Source organism: Equus quagga, unplaced genomic scaffold (genome assembly GCF_021613505.1).
Source record: "Equus quagga isolate Etosha38 unplaced genomic scaffold, UCLA_HA_Equagga_1.0 81989_RagTag, whole genome shotgun sequence".
NCBI classification, from domain to species: Eukaryota; Metazoa; Chordata; class Mammalia; order Perissodactyla; family Equidae; genus Equus; species Equus quagga.
Window position 1 is genome coordinate 1 of NW_025803351.1, and position 15,249 is coordinate 15,249.

The following is a 15,249-nucleotide window of genomic DNA, read 5'->3' on the forward strand; positions in this document are numbered from 1 at the left end:
GCACACCTGCCCCGCTGCCACTCCACTATGTTCACTGCTGAGACGCCGGAGCAGACCCAGCTCTAACCACCCCTCTGAGTTACTCAGCGCTGCGGTTTCTCCCGAGTGATGTGTGCTGCACACATTAATAATGTGTTTCTCTTGTTACTGTCTTTAGTTAATCTAACTTGCAGGGTCCTAGCCAAAGAACCTAGGATGGTAGAAGGGAAAAGTTTTTCCTCCCTAGAGTTTCGATTACAAAGGATGGCAAGGAGATTCAGGTATGTCTTTCCAGTAACAAAACATCCAAAGCAGATGATACAATAGCTGTGAGGGACGTCAGCATCACCACAGAGTGAACTAGCCCAGGACTCTCTCCCCTCCAACATACAATGAAAAGGGGCATCCATACTCCAACAGACGACATCCTAACACAACACAAAAACGTCAGACAGACAGCTTGTCACATGACGGTGGGCAGAGAGCACGGAGGCCCCTCAGAGGAGCTGGAATGGGGTAAGACAGAACTTCACTCCCTCCCCTAAAGACTGCGATTCGGACTGTGGGAGGATCCAGGAGGGAAGGAGTGGCGGAGGGGACACTCATTCGTGGGAACATCAAGGATCGCCGAGGGCCCTCGCAGCCTAGAGGGAAGCCCTCTAACAGGGCGAAAGCTTTCGCACTGGGTGACCTCATCAAGCCAATACCCCAGGACACCAGATAATGAGAGCAGAGTGAGAAATGCAGGCAGGAGAAAGCACCCGTCCCCCCAGCCGCCCCGCTCCACTGCCTGGGTTCTCGGCTAAAAGCAGAGGGCTCAGAATACATGACTCTTGACCCTCAGTCAGTGGCGACAGGCGGTAACCGCAACTGAATAATATCAGAATGAGAAAGACCTGAGCTTCCATCATCAGACACTAAATCAAATCCCCAGACCAGAGAGAAAACGACAAGCACCCAGAACTCAGACCTGAGGACACAGAAATATGTAATCTAAATGACAATGAATTCAAAACAGCTATCATCAAAAAACTCAATGAGGTCAAAGAGAACGTAGAGAAACAATTCCACAAATTCAGGAGCTACTTCACAAAAGAGACTGAAACTATAGAGAAGAATCAGGGAGAAATATTAGAGATGAAAGACACAATGGAAGAGCTAAAACAAAACACAGATTCCCTGAACACCCAAGTGGACATCACAGAGGGACGTATCAGCATAATCGAGGACAGACACGTTGAAATGCTACAGACAGAGCAGGAAAGAGAACTAAAGCTAAAAAGAAATGAAGACAGTCTCTGAGAAATATCCGACTCAATGAGGAAATACAACATAAGAATTATAGGTATCCCAGAAGGTGAAGAGAAGGAGAATGGAGTACAAAGCAGGTTCAAAGTAATAATAGCAGAGAACTTCCCAAACCCAGGGAAATAGAGGGAAATCTTTGTGGAAGAGGCTTCCAGATCTCCTAGATTTGTCAATGGAAAAGGACCTACTGCAAGGCATATAGTAGCAAAACTGGCAAAAATGAATGACAAAGAAAGAATACTAAGGGCAGCAAGGCAGAAGAAAATAACCTAGAAAGGAACCGCTATCAGGCTTTCAGCAGATTTTTCTGCAGAAACCTTGCAAGCTAGGAGAGAATGGAACGACATATTCCAATCTTTAAAAGACAAGAATCTTCAGCCAAGAATACTCTATCCAGCAAAAATATCCTTCAGATATGAGGGAGAAATAAAAACTTTCCCACACAAACAAAAGCTAAGGGACTCTGGAGCCATGAGACACCCCCCTACAAGAAATCCTCAAGAAGGCCCTCATACCTGAAAACAAAAAAAGGGGGAGAAGGGGGTCACAAAACACAGAGTAAGGAGATAAATTGGCAGAGAGAATCAGAATAGGACAACAAATACTCAAGTACAGCATTAAGCTAAAGGGAAGGAAAACACCAAGATAATCTTGTCATTTTTAACGACAAACTCACAAAACAAGATGGAATAAGATATGACAAAACAACTTAGGAGGGGAAAAGGAAAGGGACTGAATTGGTTTAGACTAAGGAAATAAGGGGCCATCAGAAAATGGACTATCTTACACATGAAATTCTGAATACAAACCTCAGGGTAACCACTAAACAAAAAAGCAGAACAGAGACACAAATAATAAATAAGAAGAAAACAAAGAAACACATCATAAAAAACTGCATAATTCAATGGGTAGACCAAAATACACAGAAGGAGAAACAAAGGAAATGCAGGAAAACCAGAAAACAAGTGATAAAGTGACAGCATTAAACCCTCATACATCGATAATCACCCTAGATGTAAATGGATTGAATTCTCCAACAAAAAGACACAGAGTAGCGAGATGGATTAAAAAACAAGACCCAACAGTATACTGCCTCCAGGAAACACATCTCAGCTCCAATGACAAACACAGGCTCAGAGTGAAGGAACGGAAGGTGATACTCCAAGCTAATGGCAAACAAAAGAAAGCAGGTGTCGCAATACTTATATCAGACAAAGTAGACTTCAAGGTAAGACAGGTACAGAGAGACAAAGAGGGGCAGTATAAAATGATCAAATGGGCACTCCATCAAGAAGAAATAACACTCACAAATATCTATGCACCCAACTCAGGAGCACCAGAGTTCATAAAGCAACCATTAACAAACCTAAAAGGAGATAGTAATAATGACACAATAATAGTAGAGGACCTCAACACTCTACTCACATCATTGGACAGATCATCCAGACAGAAAATCAACAAGGAAACAGTGGAATCAAATGAAAAGCTAAACCAGTTGAACTTAATAGACATATATAGAACGCTCCATCCAAAAACATCAGAATACACATTCTTCTTAAGTGCGGACAGAACATTCTCAAGGATAGACCATATGTTGGGAAACAAGGCAAGTCCCAATAAATCTAAGAAAGTTGAATTCAAGCATCTTTCCCGATCACAATGCTATAAAGCTAGAAATTAATTACAAGAAAAAAGCTGAGAAAGGGACAAAGATGTGGAGACTAAACAACATGCTATTGAACAAGCAATGGATCATTGAATAAATTAAAGGAGAAATCAAAAAATATCTGGAGACAAATGAAAATGATAAAATACCATACCAACTCATATGGGATGCAGCAAAAGCCGTATTAAGAGGGAAATTCATTGCAATACAGGCACACCTTAACAAACAAGAAAAGCCCCAAACAAGCAATCTCAAATTACACCTAACTGAACTAGAAAAAGAACAACAAACAGAGCCCAAAGTCAGCAGGAGAGAAATACTAAAAATCAGAGCAGAAATAAATGCTTTTGAAACAAAAAAGGCAGTAGAAAGGATCAATGAAACAAAGAGCTGGTTATTTGAGAAGATAAAATTGACAAACCCCTAGCCAGACTTACAAAGGGAAAGAGAAAGCTCAGATAAATAAAATTAAAAATGAAAGAGGAGAAATAACAACAGACACCACAGAAATACGAGGGATTATAAGAGAATACTACAAAAAACTATATGCCAACAAAATGGATAAGCTAGAGGAAATGGATAAATTCTTAGACTCTTACAACCTCCCAAAGCTGAATCAAGAAGCAGACATTCTGAATAGACTGATCACAAGGAACGAGATTGAAACAGTAATCAAAGGGTCCCAAAGAATAAAACTCCAGGACCAGATGGCTTTCCTGGGGAATTCTACCAAACTTTCAGAGAGGATTTAATACCTATCCTTCTAAAGCTATTCCAAAAAAATTAGGGAAGATGGAACACTTCCTAACACATTCTACGAGGCCAACATCACTCTGATACCAAAGCCTGACAAGGACACCACAAAAAAGGAAAAGTACAGGCCAATATCGCTGATGAACATAGATGCAAAAATGCTCAACAAAATTTTGGCAACCCGAATTCAGCAATATATCAAAAGGATCAAACATCATGATCAAGTGGGATTCATACCAGGGACACGGGGATGGTTCAACATCCGCAAATCAATCAATGTGATACACCACATCAACAAACAGAGGAATAAAAACCACATGATCATCTCAACACAGAGAAAGCATTTGACAGGATCCAACCGCCATTTATGAGAAAAACTCTTAACAAAATGGGAATAGAAGGGAACTACCTCAACATAATAAAAGCCATATATGACAAACCCACAGCCAACATCATACTCAATGGGCAAAAACTGAACACCATCCCAGTGAGAATAGGAACAAGACAGGGATGCCCTCTATCACCATCTTACTCAACATAGTACTGGAGGTTTTGGCCAGAGCAGTTAGGCGAGAGAAAGGAATAAAGGGAATCCAAATACGGAGTGAAGTGAAACTCTCGCTGTTTGCAGATGACATGATCTTGTATACAGAAAACCCCAAAAACTCCATCGGAACAATAAAAGAAATAATTAACTACAGTAAAGTTGAAGGGTGCAGAATCAACTTAGAAAAATCAGTTGCTTTTCTATACTCGAATAATGAACTTACAGAAAGAGAACTCAAGAATACAATTCCATTTACAATCACAACTAAAAGAATAAAGTACCTAGGAATAAATTTAACCAAGGAGGTGAAGGACTTACTCAATGAAAACTATAAGACATTACTGAAAGAAATTCATAATGACTTGAAGAAATGGAAACAGATTCCATACACATGGATTGGAAGAATAAACATAGTTAAAATGTCCATACTACCCAAAGCAATCTTCAGATTCAATGCAATCCCAATCAGAATCCCAATGACACTCTTCATAGAAACAGAACAAAGAATCCTAAAATTCATATGGGGCAACCAAAGACCCTGAATTGCTAAGGCAATCCTGAGAAAAAAGAACAAAGCTGGAGGCATCACAATCCCTGACTTCAAAATGTACTACAAAGCCATAGTGATCAAAACAGCCTGGTACTGGTACAAAAACAGACACACAGATCAATGGAACAGAACTGAAATCCCAGAAATAAAACCGCACATCTATGGACAGCTAATCTTTGACAAAGGAGCTGAGAACATACAATGGAGAAAAGACAGTCTCTTCAATAAATGGTGTTTGGAAAACTGGACAGCCACCTGCAAAAGAATGAAGGTAGACCATTATCTCAGGCCATACACAAAAATAAACTCAAAATGGACCAAAGACTTGAAAATAAATCCTGAAATCATAAAACTCCTGGAAGATAATATAGGTAGTACACTGTTTGACACTGAACTAAAAAGGATCTTTTCAAATACTATGTCTTCTCAGACACAGGAAACAAAAGAAAAAATAAACAAGTGGGAGTTCATCAGACTAAAGAGCTTCTGCAAGGCAAAAGAAACTAGAATCAAAACAAAGAGACAACCCACCAATTGGGAGAAAATATTTGCAAATCATATATCTGACAAGGGGTTAATCTCCATAATATATAAGGAACTCACACAACTCAACAACAAAAAAAAAACAACCTGATCAAAAAATGGGCAAAGGATGTGAACAGACATTTTTTCAAAGAAGATATACAGATGGCCAATAAACACATGTAAAGATGTTCAACATCACTAATCATCAGGGAAATGCAAATAAAAACTACACTTAGATACCACCTTCATCTGTTAAAATGGCTATAATCACTAGGACTAAAAATAACAAATGTTGGAGAGGGTGTGGAGAGAAGGGAACCCTCATCCACTGCTGGTGGGAATGCAAACTGGTGCAGCCACTATGGAAAACAGTAGGGAGATTCCTCAAAAAACTAAAAATAGAAATACCATAGGCACAGCTAACCCACTACTGGGTGTCTACCCAAACAATTTGAAAACAACGATCCAAAGTAACCACATGCACCTCCATGTTCACTGCAGCACTATTCACAATAGCCAAGACATGGAAACACTCCAAGTGCCCACCCACTGAGCACTGAATAAACGAGATGTGGTGTATATATACAATGGAATACTACTCAGCCAGAAAAAAGACAAATTCATCCCATTTGCAACAACATGGATGGACCTGGAGGGAATTATGCTAAGTGAAATACGCCAGACTGAGAAAGACAAACACCACATGATTTCACTCATATGTGGAATATAAACAAACACATGGACAAAGAAAACAGTTCAGTGGTTACTGGGGATGGGGGTGGGGGGTGGGCACAGGGGGTGAAGGGGAGCACTTATGTGTGACAGTCCAGAAATAATGTACAACTGAAATCTCACAATGATGTAACTAGTATGAACTCAACAATAAAACAAAAATCCAAAGTTGGGGCTGGCCCCGTGGCCGAGTGGTTAAGTTCGCGCGCTCCACTGCAGGCGGCCCAGTGTTTCGTTGGTTCGAATCCTGGGCGCGGACATCGCACTGCTCATCAGGCCACGCTGAGGCGGCGTCCCACATGCCACAACTAGAGGAACCCACAACGAAGAATACACAACTATGTACCGGGGGGGCTTTGGGGAGAAAAAGGAAAAAATAAAATCTTTAAAAAAAAAAAAAAAAATCCAAAGAAATGATGTAAACAAACGTAACCCCACAGAAAATGCTTGATATAAATCGTACCTGTGAAATAATTACGACTTAAAACTCTTAAATGTTGGTTACAAACTATAGATGGAAACCTGGAAAAAAATATACTGAAAACCTGGATGCTGCTTAATTATCCAACAGGAAAATAGTTAAGAAAACTCGGCACATCCGTCCAACAGAGTACCAAGGGCCACAAAGAGTGAATGTCAAAGCAGTTAGGATAGCTACTTACAACTTCAAAGATGGAAACATACAGTAGGATTAAACCAGCATAAAAAGATGCAAGGTAAGCTTAGCAGGATTACAAGACTGGTGCAAACAGCCTGGAGGGCCGGACTGCCACGAACACACGGCTGTGATGGGAAGATGCTCAGCCGCAGTGTGCAGCTCATGTGGGCACATTAAGGCCTCTCTCCACAGAGGGAGGTGGCGAGCCCACCCAGGCCTTGGGCTCACTCCCCTTCCCAGGGCTGCCCAGTGCAGCAGAACCGCCCTCCACTTCAAGGGCCCAAGAGACAGGAGGCTCTGGCCAAGAACACTGGCTAGGTCCAAGAACATGTTAAAAGACTTGGGAGAATGCAACCAGCAAAATCCAAAATAAGGGACGTGCATTGGGAAAAAGAACCCCCCCATATCATGGACACATGGAGAGTCTTCAAGTCGTCCCCCAACCAACGCCTCAGTCTCCTGCACTCGATACTGGCTTCCGCTCAGACCAGCTTGCCAGAGGCCTCCTGCACCAACACAGCGAAGGCGGGACTGAGTGCAGGACACTGAAGTGTTGGTCATGGGAGGGCTTGAAGTCTTTGCGTGTCTATAAGGGGGAGGCCCTTTTCCCCAGTGCATTTCCCTTCTCTTGGATTCTGCTGGTTGCCTTCTCCTCATGTCTTTTCACACAGACGGGGAGAGACGGGGAGGGGCTGGGCTGCAGCGTGGAGCCCTTATCTGCACCCTGACTTTTACAGAGAAACTTTTAGAAGGCCATCACAAACACGTGAGCTCTGAGTGTTTCTCTCATAATAAGGAATTCCTACTAATTTGTTAAGGTGGGATAATTGCATTGCAGGTATGCTTATGTCTTTTTTAAGAGCCCTTGGAAGCATTTGCTAAAGAATTCATGAATGAAACACTGTTTGCTTCAAAACTCTCCAGTATGTGTGTTGAAGGCAAGTGATAGGATGGATAAATGGATTTCTTTATACCATTCTCTCTACTTTAGTATATCTTTAAAATTTTCCAATAATGAAAATCTTTTGAAAATGTACAGGCCAACTTGGAATCTGTGGTGGCCCACACATACAAACAACCTCAAAGCTGGCATGCCTCTGCGTTGTGAACACCCAAACCCTACGGTCCGCCTCACCCACTCTCACCTCTCCGGACGGAAGTAACACTCCTTGTGTCCAGGTCCAGCTTCTGCACCAAGGCACTGGGGTCGATCTTGGTCCTGGCAAAGACGTCAGTGTTCACGAAAGCCCACTCCTAAAACAGAAAGAAAGGAGACGTAAGACTCGCTCCATGGTTTCAAGGTGAAATGCAAGCCAGTCACGGACAGGGAGGCCCCTCGGGAAGGACTTCAAGGGGCTCAAGGACCAGTTCCGGCTTCTATGAAGGAGGACCTGGAGGAACGACCCTCACCCCCAAGAGTGGAGCCCAAGGCCACTGGGAGCTCAGACCCCAGAGCTCTAAGGCAGCATCCTTCCTGCTGGCCTCAAATCCCACACAGCTCTGCTCTGGGTCTGGGACCTTCTCAGACCAGATTTAGGATCAGTATCGATTACAAATTCCAGTCTCAACATTCAGAAGCACCTATGACAGGAACCAGATCTCGTTCCAGACCTGGCACCTTATTCCTGTTCTTTCCGCAGCACTCTCCCATTTCACAGCCACTGTTCCATCTCAGCACTCTTCCTCCCAGGTCTGTTCCCAACCCACATTCATCCCCACATCAAGATTTCAAAACCCTCCAAGTCACTCAGCCCGTCACACTGTGCTAACCCAGAACTCGCCTCCCATGCCTGTCCGGCTCATTCCAGGTCCAAGTCAAGGACAGAGGCCTCCGGAAGGACCACGGCATCGACCCCCAAAGGAGTCACAGACTGAGACAGGACCAGGGTGAGGCAGAAACCAGCCCAAGCACCACGAAGGTGCCAGGCTAGATGGCAGCCCCGAGCGCCCTCACGCAGAGCTCCCACCCAGAGCACCTGACAGAGAAGCCCTCGCTCCTGAGGGGTCCCAGGACAGGGAGAGACAGTCCATGAACAAGAGACATCAGAGACCCCACAGAGAGCAGCGCTGGAGCCTGGGTGGCAGCCAGGTGGGCTAGGCGGGAGGGCCTTCTCGGTCAAGATCTCAGGGCAAGGAGCCACAGGAGATGAGGGGTCAGGTGCAGCCTCAGGTCACGCATCTAGGTCTGTATACAGCCCATCCTCAAGTTCTTTCCACACCATCCCTTGAACATTCTCCACAGTGGTACTTTATATCTCATTACTCCACATTTAGGAGCTTATCATAAAAGGTGCTGAGGTCACACTGTTCAAACGTCTATCAAAGATTAGCATGTCATTACGTGACTAGAAATCAGAATTCTGTTTAACTGTCTATTCCATGTTCAAGTTCAAGGATTATGCTGTTCATTTACGCAAGGTCTAGTCATCGTTCTTCTCCGAATCTGCCTTGTCTTTGTAAGCTTTGCTTCCGTTCCTCTCTCACTTGATTCCTTATGTCTACAATACTTTAGACACGCTTATTCCCAGCACCTCGATTCCATAAGTCCACAGAAAAACTGGTACACGAATGTTCACAGCAGTATTATTCATGATAGCCAAACATTAGACAAAACCTAACTATCCAGTAACTTATGAACAGATTAAAGAAAATGTGGTGTAGTATGGTATGCCAATACAATGGAATGTTTTTCAGCCACGGGAAGAATGAAGTCAACAAAGATATGCATGATACAAAAATAATGCTACAAGGATGAACCTTGAAAACACGCTAAGTGAAAGAATCCAGACAAAAAAGGCCCCATACTGTTTTATCCCATTTATATGAAATGTCCAGAACAGACAAATCTATAGGGACCGAAAGTAGATCAGTGGTTGCCAGAATGATGGATAATAAGTATGAGGTTTCTTTTTGGAGTGATGAAAACGTTCTGAAATTTGTAGTGATACCTGCACAACTCTGTGAATATACCAAAAAAAAACCCGTTGACCTGTACACTTTAAAGGAGTGGATTCTAGGACATGTGAATTACATCTCAACAAAGTTTTTATAAAAGCCAGGGCACTGGTGCCAGACCCTGGGATCAGACATCAGCTCCTTCAACAGCAACTGACTGTCCTTGGTAATTTATTTAGACTCTCAGCTTTTCCACCTGCAAAACGAGGGTTAGGGCTGTTCTGGAGATGTAAAGTGCCCGGCACACAGCAACTGCTTAACAAACACGGCTGTTCTCATTAGCATTACCAGCCCAAAGTCAGGGCCTCCGCGGACCACCAAGGCCTTCTGTGCTGTCCCCGTGCCAGTCCCTGGTTACAGACACCACTAAATGCTTCCAGGGCAGCTCAAGGGTCAGCACCTGGACAAACAAACAGTGGTCCATGCTGACAGCAGATACTATTCCACCCAAAAAGGAATGAACACGGATACATGACACGACCGGCATGAACCTGGAAAACCCAGCGCTAAGTCCAAGAAGCAAACGCAGCGGCCACAACCTGTATGACTCGATCCACAGGAAACGTCCAGAATAGACAGCAAGTAGACCCGTGGCTGCTTAGAGCTGGGGGACGGGGGACAGAGGGGCGACTGCTAAGGGCACAGGGTCTCTCCAGTCTGCTCTTCATCTTCCCACGAACCTAGGAACCTCCCTTCTCTCCCCGGGAGATCGGCTACGACTGACAAGAATTCCTGCCATATTCTGCCGCATCCCGGGATGCGCGGGATGCGCGGCTCCCGCACGGCGCCGGGCAGACTCCGCCGAGAGCCGACCAGGACCCCGAGAGCACAGAGCGGCGCCCCGCACCCACCCGCGGGGACCCCCTCCCCGCCGCCCAGGCCCCCCGCGGTGCCCCAACTATACCTTTCCCCCAACTCCAGCGGCCGAGGCCTGCGGAGGGGCGGCCTCTCGGGCCGGGGGCGCGGGGCCAACCGCGGCCTCCCCCGCGGGCCTCACGGCAGCCTGGTGAACCCGGGCCCGCAGCCCCCGCACTTTCCCCATGGCCTCGGCGGGGACCCGCGGCCGGCCGGAAGCACCGGCACACGCGGCCGACCCGGGCGGAAGTCGGTGCTGCGCTCTGGAGGCCCGGGAGGAAGCCGAGCCTCAGCTGCTGGGGTCCGCGCTCAGCCGCGCACGCGCCGCGCGGTGGGCGGGGCCTCGGAGGGGAGGGGCCTCGGGGGGGCGGGGCCGCGAGGGCAGGTGAGGGGCTAATTGCTCCGCTTTCCCCAGCACCCTTGGGATTTGCGGAATGACGAGTCCAGCGCAGGACCTGACGAACAAGATGAAAATGCAGGAGTATATTTGCTCGTGGCACGTGTGCCTTTCCAAAAGGCCCTGAGGACTGGGGGCGTGTGGGCCGGCATGTTATGAGAAGTGGTGTCCTGTCTAAAATGAGGTTGAGATAGGATATGGTTGTGATGGGGTTCAGGGCAGGCTGCCCCAAGATGCGCCCCTCTGGTGTGCGGCTTCTTCCTAGCTAAAGACAATAAAGGCTGGAAGACTCAGGAAGAGCATTGGACCTTCTCCCAAACTGCCTAAAGAATTTAACATAGAAGGCCTATTCCAAGAAGGAACTCATACCATAAGACAGCTATAGTATAATGTGAAAGAGGCGTGATAGGAAGTCACCAACAAGCCCATTTTTGGCCCAGCAAAACCTGTTTAACGAACATTTGCATTTCCATCTCCATGTAAATTGTCTCCCCCTCTGAAATCCCAAATCACTACCCGCAACATCCTCCTTGTCTGTAGCTGAAGATATTTTAAACAGGCAGCCTCAGCCAGATGGCTCAGTTGCTCAGTTTTTCCTGAGTTTCTCCCATGTATACATGTTATTAAACTTTGTTTGATTTTCTCCTGTGTTGACGAAAATAATCCATAACCAATCTATAAATGAAAATTTGGGTGAGTTTATTCTGAGCCAAAATGTGATGACCATGACCTGGGGACCCGAAGGAAGGAAGGGCACCCAAGAAGCGGGGTGCACAGAGTGGTTATATACCTTCAAAGAGGATGTTTCACATAGGATTGAAATGTCCTTTTTACAGTAGTCACAAGACTGCTCTGTCAGCACAGCGATTGGTGGACACAGCAGATACGTCTGCTGTCTCGGTGCACACAGCAGGGTGGCAGGTCTGCTGTCTCAAGCTGGGTGGTCACAGGTGGGCACAGAAATCAGTTCCTAGCCAAGGGAGAGATACTTATTAAGGAAATGCCAATGTGGGGGTGTTGATGAAAATAATCCATAACCAATCTATAAATGAAAATTTGGGAGAGTTTATTCTGAGCTAAAATCTGAGGACCATGGCCTGGGGCCTTTCCTCCCGAAGGAAGAAAGGACACCAAAGAAGTGGAGTGCACAGAGTGGTTATATCCCCCCAAACAGGATGTTTCACATAGGATTGAAATGTCCCTTTTACAATAGTCACAAGATTGCCCTGTCGGCACAGCACTTGATGGACACAGCAGGTAGTGGGTCTGCTGTCTCGGAGGGCGCAGCAGGAGGCAAGTCTGTTGTCTCAAGCTGGGCGGTCACAGGTGAGCGCAGCAGTCAGTTCCTAGCCTAAGGAAAGGTGCTTAATCCTTAAAGAAATGCCAACGTTGGGAGGGGGAGGGAAGTTGCACCTTTATCTTAAGGGCCATTTGTTCTTACCATAGGAAATGTTTTAAAGCAGATATGCAATGCATGCTCAACGGCCACAGTCAGGCCTTTTGGAAAACACAAAGTCAGGCCAAATTAGGTTTACACCAAATGTCTTCCTCATATACTCCAATGTATCCTATTGCTTGCCATTTCTATTTGTCAAGGTGAACAATCTGGTGTGTTTTGGATTCCTTCAGCGTGCCTTCAGCATCTGAGCCCACTTGATCCTTGAGGAGAAAGTATTCACCTTAATGTACCCTGGATGTGAAGCAGGCTCAGCGAGCCTAGGAGTTGAAAGAAAGATTTCTTTGACTCTCAAGGTCTGTTGGTTGTGCTCTTTTATTCAGAGAATAGCATGGAGTAGCATGGGGACTGGACCCATTGGCAGTGAAGAGCTGCAATGGGCTGAGGGCAGGGCTAAATTTACAAGGCATAGGTATGTGAACTATTTTTACTAAACAAGGAAAGATCATGTAAAAAAAAGTTGTTAAAGTGATATCAGTGCAGGTGGGGTCTGGTTATGGGGTGGTCCTATAACTTTGGAGACGAATCAGGTCAGATCATGTCAGGATGCCCTATGCTTCCTGGAGGATGATAGAGATTGGTATGTAGGCCAGGACGCCTTAGGCTTCTCTCCCTGGGGCAGCCTTGATCCTCATCAGATTGTTGATGCAAATAACCCATAACCAACCTATAAATCAAAACTGGAATGAGTTTATTATGAGCCAAGTTGAGGATTATAACCCGGGAAGGCCTCAGAAGGTGTTCCAGAGAAGTGGGGGTTTCACTATAGTCTTATATCTTTTTAGAACAAAGAAGATACCCTATGGGAGACTGGAATTGGCCACCCCAAGATATGTCTCTTTGGCATGAGGCTGGTTACTTTTGAAAACTGCAGACAGGAAAGGGACTCTGAAAAGCAGAGTTTACTTACACTTTGTTAAGAGACATTTACATTTGTAAAGGAAATCTCCATCCGTAAAGGTGTCTCCCTCTCTGTACCAGGAAGAAGGGAGGATGACCTTATCTCTAGAAACTCTTAATGTGGAAGGCAAGAACTTAAATCTGCATAATAATCTTATTCCTGTTTACTGTGCTTGTCTGGTAACCTCCTGTAACTGACTCCCCCACCCCCAACATCCTCCTTTGTCTTTAGCTGAAGATGATATTTAAGGTGGTGGCTTTGGCCATTTTGGCTACTTGCTCAGCTTGCCTGAGCCTCTCCCATGTATACATGTTCTAAAGTTTTGTTTAATTTTCTCTTGTTATTCTGTCTCATGTGAATTTAATTCGTTCTTTGGCCAGAAGAACCCACAGCAGGTAGAGGAAATGTCTTCCTCCCCTACAACACTCAGGACACATTTTCAAAGAGGTATTCAGCTGCAAATTAGCAGGTCAACAGTGACCATGATGCCAGGAAAGGGACTAATCCAGGCATCACCAATAGGGTGTTGCCACCATTAGGGTGCAGGAGGGGAAGTATGCATTCTTTATCTCGAGAGATTCCTTTAATGGATAAGCAGATGTACAATGTATGTTTGATAGGCCATAAGTCAGGCTTTCTGATTCAAGCTGAATCAGTTTTTTAAGTTGTTGTTGCTTTGTTTTGGTTTGGTTTTTTTGAGGAAGATTAGCCCTGAGCTAACATCTGTGCCCATCTTCCTCCACTTTATGTGTGGGACGCCGACCACAGCGTGGCTTGACAAGCGGTGCCAAGTCCGCACCCGGGATCTGAACTGGGGAAGCCCAGGCCACCGAAGCAGAATGTGCAAACTTAACCACTGCACCACCAGGCCGCCCCAATGAAAATATATTTTTCATTGATGCTTCTTGTCACACCAATCAGAGCTGACTCCCCACACTGTTCAGCACCTCGCTCCCTCCACATAAGAGCAGATCTTGAGGTCTACCCCTCGCTTCCATCGGCTCTCGCTCCCTCCCAGCTACTGTGGATTTACGCCACTCTAAGTGCCCACATCTTTTGTCTTCAGTGCCTTGCTGTAACACACATGCGTGTAAGGACATATGTGTCCTTACACATATGAACAGAAGCTGTCTGAAGAAAAGTTTCAGCTAAGAGACTGTTAGATGTTTGGATACATGCATCGAGTTCAAGTCTGTGCGTCTTCCTGCGGTGCCCAAAAAGGGCTGGAAGCCTGTTCTCCAGGCCAGGAGGTCACGTTTGGGAGAGTCTGACTGAAAATAGCAGTTTTGGTTGGCTGGGGCTACTGTAAAAATTCCCCAGACTAGGGGTTTAAACAACAGACACTTATCTCTCAGAGTTCTCACACACATTTTGTAATTGTTGCAAGTAAATAGCTGAAGAATTTGCCTATATTCCCTGAAAGAACTTCTCCAGATGTCAAAAACTATGAGGAGGTGGGCAGGGCCCGGCCTCAGAAGCAGAGAAGTTGGCCCTGTGTGACCCTTTGGAAATGAGCAGCCTGCCCAGTGGCCAGGGAGGGCATCTGACCAGCGCCTGCCACGCCAGGTGGTCAAAGATACGCCCAGCTGCATTTGTGTAGACCCTCCTGCCTGGCTGGGAGCACGACCAGTGGAACTTCCCAGAGGAGTGAGTGTCGGCCCAACAGCTGGGCTTTCTGGAGTGTGCAGAAGGCGATGCCCATCACCAGTCGTGTCCCCACCCATCCGGTGGCATGTGCTTCTTTAAGGGGGTGTCATGCAGCGTTGTGAGAGAAGCCTGGTTCTCTGGTTCTGCACCACAGCACAGGTCCACAGCTGTGCCACGATTTAAGGAGAATGCAGAGTAATTACTGTTCCATAAATGTGATGCAGGGGCGAGCTAACTGGTGAGAGCCCGCAGGCACAAAGAGAATGCTCAGGGGGCATCAAGGAACATCCCCCTGGCAGCCTGTGCAGAGACACTAGGGA

At 45.8% G+C, this 15,249-nt stretch overlaps 1 protein-coding gene across 1 annotated transcript; it reads right to left on the bottom strand.

Moving 5' to 3' along the window:
* Positions 1-7,853: 7,853 nt before the first annotated feature.
* On the bottom strand, positions 7,854-10,814 carry LOC124234499 (ribosome biogenesis protein SLX9 homolog; the record flags this gene model as incomplete). Its single annotated transcript, XM_046651848.1, has 2 exons — positions 10,578-10,814; positions 7,854-7,972 (listed from the first exon to the last, which is right to left on the bottom strand). Coding segments are annotated over exons 1-2 (257 nt in total), but the record flags the coding sequence as incomplete, so codon positions are not given.
* Between the last annotated feature and the right edge of the window lie 4,435 nt (positions 10,815-15,249).